The sequence below is a fragment of the Limulus polyphemus genome, unplaced genomic scaffold, assembly GCF_000517525.1.
Source record: "Limulus polyphemus unplaced genomic scaffold, Limulus_polyphemus-2.1.2 Scaffold766, whole genome shotgun sequence".
Taxonomy (NCBI): Eukaryota; Metazoa; Arthropoda; class Merostomata; order Xiphosura; family Limulidae; genus Limulus; species Limulus polyphemus.
Window position 1 is genome coordinate 93,854 of NW_013666376.1, and position 14,038 is coordinate 107,891.

At 32.0% G+C, this 14,038-nt stretch overlaps 1 protein-coding gene across 2 annotated transcripts in view; it reads right to left on the minus strand.

The window, feature by feature from the left end:
• Window positions 1–3,914: 3,914 nt before the first annotated feature.
• LOC106460413 (2',5'-phosphodiesterase 12-like) overlaps window positions 3,915–14,038 on the minus strand; it is a 34,196-nt gene continuing 24,072 nt past the window's right edge. For both annotated transcript variants that reach the window (XM_022387123.1, XM_022387124.1), the window contains 6 exons: window positions 10,712–10,851; window positions 9,833–9,995; window positions 9,186–9,318; window positions 8,618–8,773; window positions 6,823–6,943; window positions 3,915–4,236 (listed from right to left, as the gene is read on the minus strand). In XM_022387123.1, coding sequence (XP_022242831.1) covers window positions 3,971–4,236; window positions 6,823–6,943; window positions 8,618–8,773; window positions 9,186–9,318; window positions 9,833–9,995; window positions 10,712–10,851 — 979 coding nt within the window. In that variant the 3' untranslated portion in view covers window positions 3,915–3,970. The remainder of the gene's footprint in view (window positions 4,237–6,822; window positions 6,944–8,617; window positions 8,774–9,185; window positions 9,319–9,832; window positions 9,996–10,711; window positions 10,852–14,038) is intronic.

Sequence of the window (14,038 nt, forward strand, 5' to 3'; positions counted from 1 at the left end):
TCTGCCTACATATATATCTATATATTTTCTACTTTACATGATAAAAATATTTATTATATAAATGAAGCAGGTATTGTAGGCATAACTGTGCTGTGTTTAGTGTAATGTATACACACCATTGGAACAAACTCGTTAATTATGAGAAAACTCAATATTTCAAATTCACAGATAGAATATATGTTATGCTCAAGTAAATATGTTATTATCCAATTGAATGGTCATATTTTGTATCTGGTCATAAAAATGCTTGGCTTTAACTCTGTGAATGGTAATCACGGTGTTGTAGTATCTACCCAAAATTTTATTAGATACCATGTAAACTACACAATTATTATTATTATTATTTTGTAATTAAGCACAAAGCTACACAATGGGCTATCTGTGCTCTGCCCACCACGGGTATCGAAACCCGGATTCTAGCGTTGTAAGTCCGCAGACATACCGCTGTGCTACTGGGGGGCAAACTACACAAAATAGAAAAGAATGAAATGGAATATAAATAATCTATAATAGAACTATAAATTATTTTTTAAAATTATATAAACTGTAAAAACAGCAATATTTGTCAACATCATTTTCTTTTGAAACAATCTTTGTCATTAGTCATAGGATAGATGTAGGTGTATCTTATTTTTGTATATTCTTATGTATGTGATTCAATCATCTGAAAAACTAATGGATATTAATCAAATGTGGTCAATTTATAGTGCTACAGTAGCATGAAACAATTAACTCTAGATAGACTGAATATCACAGTTTCAGAAAACAAAACATATAATTATACCAGAATTGATAAACAGTTTTGTCACAAAATTTAATTTCATTTGTATATTTGATAATATATACAATACATATAGGGTACATTAAACATAATATAAACAGTTGGAACCATTTCATCTTTCAAAGCTGTCCTTGCACACCTACATCAGAGAAATGTAGAAATTGAAGTACATCTTTTATTTTTAGTTACATAAGCCAATCATCTTGGTAGAAAAATGAAACTTATACTTGTGTCTTCTCATTCAGTTATCTTCAGAATACAGCACAAAGAAACCAGAAGTGTTTGTCCTATTGATCCCCTAGGTTATCTTCTAAGCTTCAATAATGACACTTCTTATCCTTCCTTTCTCAAGTGAAAAGTTAAGAAATCTTAAGCCATCTAAACAAGATAACCCTTCCATCCCCAGAATCATCCTAGTGGCCTTCCTCTTAATATTCTCTTATAAGTCTTTCTCATCACTTATACTTACTTCTGTATAAAGTGGAGTTGTGTACACTGTCACTCATACTGATCTTTATATAAAGTGGAGTTGTGCACACCATCCTCATTGGTCATACTGATCTTTATGTAAAGTGAAGTTGTGCACACCATCCTCATCAGTCATACTGATCTTTATATAAAGTGGAGTTGTGCACACCATCCTCACCGGTCATACTGATCTTTATATAAAGTGGAGTTGTGCACACCATCCTCACCGGTCATACTGATCTTTATATAAAGTGGAGTTGTGCACACCATCCTCATTGGTCATACTGATCTTTATATAAAGTGGAGTTGTGCACTCCATCCTCATTGGTCATACTGATCTCTATATAAAGTGGAGTTGTGCACACCACCCTCATCGGTCATACTGATCTTTATATAAAGTGGAGTTGTGCACACCACCCTCATCGGTCATACTGATCTTTATATAAAGTGGAGTTGTGCACACCATCCTCATTGGTCATACTGATCTTTATATAAAGTGGAGTTGTGCACACCATCCTCATTGGTCATACTGATCTCTATATAAAGTGTTTCTGCACACTGTCCTTCTCATTACTCATACTGTTTACTGATCTATGTGTGCTTTACAAATAAGAGTACAAAAATGTTGCCATTAACTTTTTCCATACGAAATTCTGTGGATTACACTGACCTTGTAACTACAAAGTATCCATACTATAACTTTTGATATGGTAAGTATATTTTCAAGAAACTTGGCTAGCTTTCAGTAAACATTACAAGTGTTTTGTACACTAATAATCAAATTTAATAATTATGTATTTTTACTAAAGATTTATCCATTAATAAATGGAATCAATGTTCATTGCTCTGAGTGCAAAACAATTTTAATGTAAGATTAAAAATAAGTTTTGTATTCTGAAAATTTTCGAATTATATTTGTGTAATCTCTAAAACCTCCTAAATAAACATCAAACATTTTATTTTCAGTTAAACTTTATATATATTTTACCTGTTATTTTCTATTCTGTAACTTCATATGAAGTTGATCAACTTTAATACCTTGTAACCACCATAAAATATATGATATAAACCTAAATTACCTTTTTTAATTTCTAGAATGACTGCAAATTGTAATGGGAAACTACAGTTATTTATCCTAAATAGCTTAAGACTCATAACATTTTACACCTGTTTCTACTTAAATTTATTTGCTTAGTACCCTTTGAACCATGTCTAAGTAATAATCCTGTGAAAAAGGTTGTAAATCATGCAGCAAATGCGTAGCTCAAGTTACCTTTATTGAATGACATAACACACGAGATATTTGCTACTACACCTCATGGAGAAATTTTTTCATTATTTTACCTTATCTAACCTCATAAGTTTCTAATTTTTACATTTTAGGTACTTTTATAACAATAAATAAAAAATATATATAAGAAACAAGAAATACAATACTTATGTTCAACATAGTACTACATTAAATAATTTTTATTTAAAGAATACACCTAAAACACAGAATAATAATAATACACACACAAGGCAAACAATGTCCTATCACTACCATAATTTAAAGTGGCTTTCTAACAAAGGCAAAAGAGCCTTAATATGATTTTCCTAGTTTTTCAGTCTGAACACAATAAGAGAAAATTCAAAAGTGAAGATGAAATAGAAAATACTCTTTAATGAAAACAATGTAACATTACAAGCCATTTGAAAGATTAAAACTGTCTTTCTATTGGTTATAAATGATGTAATATAAAACGTCAGTGAGAATTATTGGCAATTTGTGAAAGACACTATGTAACAGGTGGGCATGGCAAGTGGGTCTGACTTTGTAGTTTAGGTCTCCACATACAAAGAATATTGAAGGCTATAAAAATTAGACTTTGCCTTAGCAATATCTATATTGTAATGAGTGATTTATTTTAAACTCTGTACTTCAGAGAGAATGTGCAAGACCTAGAGAACAAATGTCACAATTCTCATACAATGGAGATTGAAGATTTATTTAAGTATTTCCTTTTAAGATAAAGAAATTAAAACTTGCATAATATTAAAATTTGATTTATTAACAACATTTTGATGTCAAGTTTATTCATATAAATTGATAATAAAATAGTTTAATTAAATTTTGAATGTAACTCTGTACAAGGTTGTAACATGAGTACTTCGACCTACTCATAGCAAGAAGGATAAGGAATGAATATTGTAAACAAGTTTGCCAAAGTCAAGCAAATTTATTTGTTGATGGAACATTAATTAAGAATATAACACTTGGACCTTTAGGCTAACTTTACATAGACCCAAGTTTGAGCATAAACTTAAATCTTATATTCCAATGTAAAATGTTAGTACTCCCACTTATGTCTAAACCATTACAACTCAAGAAAAATCACTAGTTCAATGATTTTACAAGAGCATTTCACCTTTAAAAAATAGGAGGCTAGTGAATATTAAAGGTAGTAGCCAAAGCTTAATTAAAAAGATCTGTCATCAATGTGCTATTAAAGGAAGTATTTCCACATAAATTAAAATCACTAATTGTAAGAATTTTTAGGACAATACCTAATGGTTCTTCTCATTTCTTTCTAACAAATAATGTTTGCAACTAAATTTTAAAAATATTTGTATAAGAGTTTTTACCACCTAAATGTCACAATTACATCAAAATAAATCAAGCACATAAGACAAGCATTCTTTATTTTGCTTTTATACAAATTACATTTCACATTACTGCATCTAACCTTGAAGCCACTGTAATGTACAGATTAATGCTAAGTGATCTGATGGAAAAGTAATACTAGGAAGTGCAACATGCTGTGTTACATCAGCATGATCAGGAAGAGGAACAATGCTGGACACCTTAAGCAAATCTGTGTCATAAAATATGTAGTCTAAACAGCCATAGAATCCTGACGTGTAGTTGGTGTATGGTGGAGAGCCACAACTGCTGTCTAGCTTCAAGGAATGGCTTGTTTTAACTCCTTCCACAGCTTCTTCTGGTACTGAAATAAAAACAAACAGCAAAATACATTCAGGTTAAATAACATAGTATTTAATGGCAATGAAAAGGTTTATACAAAAATAATAATATCACATTAATAAACACTTAATAGCCTGAATATAGCAAATGAAAAACTTCTTTATCAATGATATTACAATTTAATCTAAGTTATTAGAAGAGTGCTTTTATAACTGCTGTGAACTTTTTCTCTACACCCAATATGGTTATCAAAAGCATAAATAAAATACTTACTTGATGTATAAAAACATATCTATCAAACATTTTACAGAATCCTCCCAAAAATTAATTTGATGATATCAAAACATATTCAAATTTTAACAAGAACAAATACAACTATGTCACTTCTACATATATGTTACATGGCTTAGAAAAAATATCAAGTGAGTAACATACTTTGGACAAATCAAGAAGAACTGGTCAATACATCTGAATTTGACTTATTTTAATAACAACTGATTAAATGTTATTTTTCTTCATTACCAAAAATCTTATTTAAATATGAACACAACAAAACAAAGTGGTATTTTTTATTCAGTAAAGAAAATAGAACTGATCAAAATTCTTATTTGAAAATATAGGCAAAATAATGTTTACATTACACAATAAAATAAAAAAAATTAAAAATGGCTATACATGTTTTGGTAGTTTCCGCTACCATCATCAGGAGTACAAATCTACGCGAACAGCAGGTTTTTATACGAGAATAGTTGGACTCACTGTAATTCACCAGGGTGACATGAATACTGCACATATGGAGTAGATTTTTACTCCTGATGATGATAGTGTAAGCTACCAATACAAGTAGCCATTTTTATTTTATTTTTTATTTTACTGTGTAATGTAAACTTTGTTTTGTCTATATTTTTAAATAAAGTTTATTGCACAATGTTGCCCTATTTATATTTTGATCAAAATACTTAATAAGGCTTGACAATAAACAAATACAACTAATTACTATGCAAGGAATAGGAAAAAAGTATTAAATATTGTTACGACAGTGGAAGTCACGTGACGCTAGTAACACATCATGAACTTCTAGAAAAATCCTGTCCCTTCCTGAAGTCTCGAGAGGTTACTAGATATGCGGTATTCTTGTATATAAGCCGCCAAGAAGTGACGGCAACAATGTGTAATTGAACTGCAGACAGAGATAGATACGAACAGATGAGTTGAGCATGTGAGACGTTCATTGTGAATTATAGCATTTGTTATAGCGTGACTGTCGAAATTAAGTGTATTGCAAAGTTGTATCCAGAAAGAATAAACCAGTTTTATTTAAGAAAGGACTTGTATCGCTAAAGTTTCTTCGGAAAGAATTTTTATGGAAAATTAGCTAATGACCGGAGGCGTAACAATATAATAATTCAAAATTAACACACAAACTCTAAGAATCAACAGTTAAATATAATTAATCAACATACTATACAACATCTGAAAACCAGAAGCTAGATCTAATTAAAGAACTTATGATATGAGAACTAATACTAAATACAATTGATCAGTACCAAAAATCTGGGAACCAACGAAGTAAAAATTATTAATCAAGATAATAAACCAGGTTTGGAAACTAACTACCAAATATGATTACACAGAATATAATATGAGGTCTGAGAGCTAATTACTAAATAAAATTAATCAAAACACTGAGAAATAAAAATTAGATAAAAATGTGATTGATCAAGATACTATGCAAGGCTTAGTACCATTTATTAACCAAAATTAATTAATGTAGTATACAAGAAGCTAAGCCCACTAATAAGTACAGGGTATTATTGAAGCTTGAGAGCCAATAATTAAATACAATAATTTAGATAACGTACATGACATGAGAGCCAACAACTAAAATTAATTATCCAAGATACTATACAAGGCCTTAAAACCAACAACTAAATACAATTAATCAAGATACTATGGAGATCCTGAGAACAAGGTACACTTACTGAAGATACTGGATGAGAACAAGTTGCTAAAATCTGAAAGAAAAACTAGTAAATATAATTAATGAAGGTGCTACATTAGGCTTGAGAACAAGATACAAAATACAATTAATCAAGATAGTATAAAACAAGTTACTAAATACAATCAAGGTGCTAAAGTCTAAGAAAAAGCAGGTAAATAAAGTTAATCAGGGTGTTACAACAAGCTAGTAAATATAATTAATGAAGGTGCTACATAAGGCCTGAGAACAAGCTACAAAATACAATTAATCAAGATAGTATAAAACAAGTTACTAAATGCAATCAAGGTGCTAAAGTCTAAGAAAAAGCAAGTAAATAAAGTTAATCAGGGTGTTACAACAAGCTAGTAAATATAATTAAATGAGGTGCTACAGCCTGAGAACAAGGTAGGAAATAAAATTAATGAAGGTTGTAAACTTATTAACAAGAGTTTACATGAAGAAAAGGTGTCTACTAATAACCTTGCTTTCGTAACAGGTTTTCCCAAGGCAAGCTAATGTAGATTAAAAAAAAAAAGGTTTAATTTCTTTGTCACCCTAAAGTGATGGAAGACTGATTGAGTTAATAACACCTTTAGGTGTTATGAATTACAGAATGTTTCAAATTACCACTTTTCCAGTCTGGTGAATCTTGAGAAATACTTCCAGTGGTTAAAAACTCATACACACCAAACTCTGGACAACTGTTAAAATCTCCACAAAAAACTACTGCAATCTCACAGTTGGGATCCTACATAACAAATAAACAGATGATCTTAAACGGCACAAGTTTCCTTTAATTTCTTTTGTATTATGTTATGTAGTTTCATGCTTGTTATTATATTTGTCAAAGAAATGTTATGTTTCTCATTTCATTGATTTGATCCAATTACAATTTCTCTGACCAGTGAAAAAATATATTAAAATCACATGAGAGTGTGAACGTATTATATGCAGATAAACTAAAGATGGCAAAATTGAAATGAAAAACTTTTTGTAAAAGACACAAACTCTGAATTACAACAATATAATTACAACTGCTAGAAAATTATAAATTAATAAAAACTATCATGACAAAATGAAAGTGGGGGATTATGTGCAAAAATAAGTAAATACATACAATCATATATATTTAACAAAAAACCTCATGTAATGAGGAAATGGATCTCCTATTCAAACCTAACTTAATAAATGTTATTTCATTTTTATCTTTGACAACTAAGACTTCTAAGCTTTAAACTTTTTGAATTTTCATTATTTCTGGGACACAAATAATGTTAATTTTTATTACAAAAATACTCAATATAAAAAGTTTCATTAATTTATAGCCTTAAGCAGCAATTAATTAAGGAGACAGCACAATATATAACTCTGAATATTTTATCAGTAATCTAAAAAAAATCTAGCACTGATAATTAATTTCATTAGAAAACTATAGGATGAATTATTTAATTTTCTTCACCACAGTCAAAGTAATTACAGACATACACAACCATTTTCTCATTAAAAATGAAGCACTTTATTTTGTTAATTTTTTTCAACCATTGGTACTGTGTATATTATTGGGTTGGGTTATGTTTTTATGGACACCATCCAGTAGTAGATTGTGTGTTTTAAAAAACTGGTATATATTGTTGTTTGCAACTGGGTAGTGTTGAATGTAAATATTTATCCTAGTAATTATTATTTTTTTTAAAGATATAAACATGTTTTTTAAATTAATTAATCTGAAATAAATCAATAAATTGAAAATGCAATGTGTAATTTGCTTTATAGTTTATAATGTATTAGTATCAATTCTAAATCACCTATGTTTATCACAAAATGTAATAAGATTTCTCACATAGGTAAAAATTCTAGTTCTTGTTCAAAACTGGTACTAAAATTTGTGAAGATCATTTGCAAAAAATGAATCTGAGATTCTGAGCTTATTACAATGATAGATGACTTTAATTTTTTAAATCTACGATTAAAAGGATTGAGTTTAATAGATTATGTAGTGTTACCACTGTACTTCAAAAAACAAAGCCAAAATAGTAAAAAAAAAAAAAAAAAAAATTAAATACAAAAATAAGGTAAAGGAAAATGTCAGAATTGTCTCAGCTTATAGTACATTCAACTATGAAATTGGTTTAGAACTGTGCTCATGCATCTTTAAATAGGAAAAGCTAAATACATGTAAATGCCTCATCTGCATCCATTCCTGTATACACACTAGATTATTTTTTTACTAATAATGCATCATTAACTGTATTATTTCAAATATACCTAATATTAATGTATGTACCACAAAATCACTCTAACATGTAGACATTATACAAAAAAGTATGAAAAAGTAAAATATCCCCCCCCAAAAAACCTACTATACTTTAAAAAAAGCACAATACAGTAGAAGTGTTAATGACGAGATGGGCCTTAAACACACCTTTTCCTTGGTTTGTTTCAGAATATTTTCTATGTAACGCACACATGTTATTGTCTGTAAAAGACGAACGTTGTCAGCATCAGGACGAAAGTAGAGATGTGTATTAGCAATCAACAGAAATTTTCCCAAAACTTCTTGGCTCTCCAGAAGCACAACCTAAAGATACACACAGCAAAATAATCTCATCCATAATTTCATCTTGCTATCTTCTAGGTGAATTGCAACTATCTTGCCATGTAGTGTTTCAAACACCATGCAAGATAAAATACATAAAATCTAAGCAAGGTAAAAACCTGTGACATTAATTAATAAACTGACATTACTTTATCTTTTAATAATAGTTAAATAATGAATAGTGTCATTCTTTCTACGATTTTATCTACGTGTCCAGTTCTTATTACTACTACAATTTTATCTGTTAGGCTCTTTTTCTGAATAATCCTTATCTGTAATGTTATTATTGCTATAATTTCACCTACTAGTAGCTAGTTCTTAGAGATCTTTTCCTGCAATGTTATTATCCCTGTTTGATAAGATCTATTAGTGTACGCTTCTTAAGAATTCTTACCTGTAATGTAGTTGTTCTTGCTATGATTTTCTCAGCTAAGGTTTGGTTCTCATAGATCTTGGTGTGAATATCACTAAATACTGGGTCAGAATTCAGTATTTCACTTAACACAACTCTTTTTGAGTCTTTCAACCTATATATGTTCAAACATAGAAAACGTAAAATATTATCACACAATTCAGTACATTTCTCAAATACAAGTGCATTGAAAAGTACACATAACCACTTGGCTGTTCCAATATGCATATCTTTTCAAGCAATACTAAAACAAATATATATGAAAAATGGTTCAGTTTTTAAAAGACCTCACACATTAGGAATCAGTAAACTTTCTGTGAAATCTAGGTTTGTTAGCTTCAACTTAAACCATACAGCCAAATCAACACTATGGTGTTTTTGAAAATTGAAATTTGAGAAAGTTTCTGGGTTTTTTGTATCAAGTGAAAAAGATCAATATGATCAGTTTAATCAGGTGAATGAAGCAGTTCATTTATACAGCATGATAAGTATCTACCAAAACATACTTAAAATGTGAAAACCCATAATAACAAATCTGTAAGTAATCAACTAAAAATCTAATTTTAACACACTTAAGTTTGAGCAAGCTGAAGAAATACACTTCTGAATGTTCTTAAATAAAAACTTACTTAAATTTTGAAGTCCTGAAGAAACAAGCCAGCCCTTCCACTACCTGCCCACCCTTCTCACTAAAAACACCCTCTAACCCAGCTATTTTTAGTAGAGGATAAAGATCAGAATGAAACACTTTGCTATCCACTTCCTGTAAGCATATAACATCACCATTGTAACCTATAATAGATAAAAATGGAAAGCAAATTAAACACTGAGAAACCACAGATCCAGAACTGTTCTTAAGCAGAATATGGTCCTTTGTGGACCAAGATAAGTCACTAAATTCCCCTTTGTTTTAGATTTGTGCTATCATATCTATGTAGTTATATGTATTATTGTTTTTTGTATGATAAATTTTTTTAACGGTAACTTCCAAAGTTTTTAAATATCAATGCCAAATCTTCATAATATTTGGGACTGTTAAACTGTCTCTCAGTCACTTCCATTACCTGCTTCTCACTATTTGGCTCAGCGATAGTTTTGTAATAGGAAAATGTGTTTTATTTTTGAACTCCTAATTTAGAGATACAATCATTTTATATGATCTTATTTTAACTGTGCATATTTTACCTTGTTATAAATGTAAACATCAGTTGTGAATAATCGAACTAACATGTAAGAATAACTTAGTGAAAGTAAATTTTTAAGGTGTTTGTCTTAATCTCAATAAAGATATAAAAATGGTTAAATAACAATATAAAAGTAATTCAGTTACAATTACACATAAAAAAAACAATTAGCTATCAAGAAATAGATGTAATTTTTGCAATGAATAATTAAAAAGACAAAAGTTAACATACACCTACGCATCCTCGTAGGACCTGATGTAAGCCTATTGATCTCTATAGTTAGATTAATCTTAATTCAAGGTTACAAAGACACGACAAACTTACCAAGGATCTCTTTCAGCAAAAGCTGTTTTCTGTAGTCCAAGGCCAAAGCATAAGGTGGGCAGTAGGGAAATAGAACAGTTCGAGAATATTCTGAATCTGCATATAAATCTGCTAAGATATTATATGAGACACAGCGAAAGCTGAAAAAATACATAAAAATTAGTATATATTGTTGAATACACACAAACATAAACTCAAAAGTTTAGAAATACATGTAAAACTCAAAGGTGTCTGTAGATAGGTTAAATATTTTATTTTTGTAGTATACTGTGAGTACATGTTCAAACAAATGATACTGATAAATGCAGATCAAAGAAGTTATTATCTGGGTTGAAAGAGCTTATGAGTGGTTTTTATGGACATTAAATGTCAGATAGTTCTTTAAGTTGTTTTGTAACTTGAATTTTTGAGTGAAAGTAAAGAAGAGTGTATTAAAATACTCAATTAAGATTTTTATTTAAAAACTGATCAACAATCATAAAAAATGCACTACATGTTTTGACTTCGTTCATATCATCCTCAGGAGTATGAAAAAGAAATGCTGGGCAACATATAAATACAAAAAAGGCATGGTTATGTGAATACTAGTTTAAATATTTAAAAGATCATGCCATCTACTTACTTTCTGATTTTTTAACCCTTCATCCTTATTTAAGATAAAACTAATTTTACTGTGCTTCATTATTTTTATTGTTTCTCTAATATTTCTAGCCATTATATTATTGGGTTGAGCCAAAATAACAGTGTTTTCCCCACTGGATAACATGACAAGTATAATTTGCATGTTCAGCTATTGCAGAGTTTTCACTTTTATTTTTAACATTTCTCTTGTGTTCATTTATCTAAATTATAAATTTCTTCTAGTTTGACCAATGTAAACACAACCACATTCACGTTGTGAGGAAGAAAAACACCCAGGTGAAATTTGTCTGTAAGGAAGGAGGAGAGGGGCATCCAAGAGAAGCCCACACCCCAAAAAGAAATAGAAGGATAGGTTGAGAACTAGTAGATCCATAGCCACAAATGAAGTGGGAGAAGGTTGGACCTGACTAAGTAGGGAATAGAACAATACCCCCAAGATGAATGATGTATTGAATGAGGGTGAGGATAGACTTCTTCACCAATCAACCAACCCGAGCAGCTTCTTGTAGTATAAATTAAGTATGAAAGGCGGTAGCCAGTCATCCAAGTAATGGTGGGAACAATACTCTAAAATGAAGAAAATGGGAAAATGCCATGATCACCTGACAAAAAACATGGAGAGCCAAGGCAAGCCTGAACAAAATAGCCCAAACTGAAAAACATAACCCAGAGGGATGAAAGGAAGATAATGTCCGGATGCTGGGGAGATGGAAATGTGAAGGTACAAATCCAAAACATTGACCTTTGTCATCCATAGACCAGGAGTGAATGCCCATCAAAGTGAAACAAGGTAGGACAAAGAAGCAGTTCAGAGCCAAAAGATGACAGGGTGCCAGTTTCCAGTCTTTTGGGGAGAACAAACAAAAACATAAATAAAAACCTGGACAAGAGGAATCCTCCTGTATAATGGCACCCTTGCAATACAAGTCCCAAACTGCCTCCATACGCTGCAGGCTGGAAACGGAATTCCAAGAAATGAAGTAAGGAAACTGCATGCTGGGACAACAGAGGAGGAGAATCAAAATGGAGGATCAGACTCTCCGAGACAATCCTCAGAACCCAAGGGTCAGTGGTGAAGAGCCTCCATGTATGGGCAAAGCAGAGGACCCTGGTCCCAACAGAACCCGAACCCACAACATAGTTACCAAGATCACTGGTTGCCCCTAGGATGATGCCCCAAGAACCAAAGGTGAACCTTACGAATAGGAGAGGCTGGAACCAGTAAGGGAAAGGAATGAGAAAGGTGAGACACAGAAATAGATTCAGGACAGGGTTGAGATAAACAGGAAGCCAAGGAGGAAAGGGAGGTATGCAATCATGCCGACTCCATTCCAGTTTCCAAAAAGTCAGGAATGCCCAAAAAATCCTCCTGGTGCAGAGAAGGAGCCATGTGCAAATCACATAATTAGGAGGGAGGCAAACGCAACCCAGGTAAAAGGTTGTCATTACCCAAAAGGTCTCAACAACAGAGAAGCAATGGTTGAAAAGAAAGGGCAGAATAGAAGAGGCATGTCAGAGCGGAAAACAGGAGATTCCAAGTCACCGCCGAAAAACTCTCAGGGGAGTGATGAAAAGCCACAGATAGCAGGTGTAGGGGAGACAGGGAACAATGAAGGGAGGAGAGAGTAAGACAAAATCGAGAAAACTGGGGCTGGGAAAAGGAAACTAAAGCATTGGGGTCTGAACCCTACAAAAGGACAAGCAACTCTAACCTCTGCAAGTCTAAGTAGGGAAACACAGAACGATGATATGCCAGAGCATGGTCTTCCAGAGTACTTGGGGATCATGTTATACACTGACTCCAGAATGCAACTGGTCCCCAAATTGACTAGAATGAACCTCAATATCTGGTGAGGGAGGAAACACTAGATATTGTCTTACCAGCTCATCACTGAGATGGGCAGTTGAGGAACCATAGGAAACAGGAGACAAGGATAAAATATAGCATATATGATTGATTAAGTCAACAAAGGGAGGAAAAGGATTGGGTACCTCCCCTGAAACAAAACATGACTGTGAGGTATAGGCGGGAGGAGAAAACAGGCTATCCAAATCCTCATCTTCATGTTCAGGCATATCCACACATGGTATGACAGGACAATCATCAGGTGACTCAGAAGACTGATTAAAGTTAACCAACTCTCTTTGAACCATAGCCATTACTTTCTGACTGAGCCAATAAAGCTTACTCTGATGCCATTGAAGTGGCAGGATAATCAGCTGTACCAATCACAGTGGCAGTGGTAGTTGCTACATGGAATTGCAAGATCATAACAAGTGGATTTGACCAGGATAAAGGACAATTGAAGCTTCAAAAACAATTTCAAAACAGTGGAAACTCAAAAATAAACATGAGGCCTGAATAATATTCCAAACTTGAACAAGAAAACTGATGGAACTATTCAATGAAAACAATCACTAGGAAAGTTTGAGCAAACACCCATCCTAGCAGTATGACTGTCAATCAAGAAGTGAATATGGGCTGCATGGAAGAGAGAGTGCTAGTGATGACAGGAGTTGTGTTGCACACCTATTGGTGGTTTGTTTGTTTTTTGAATTTCGTGCAAAGCTACACGAAGGCTATCTGCGCTACCCGTTCCTAATTTAGCAGTGTAAGACTAGAGGGAAGGCAGCTAGTCATCACCACCCACCGCCAACTCTTGGGCTACTCTTTTACCAATGAAT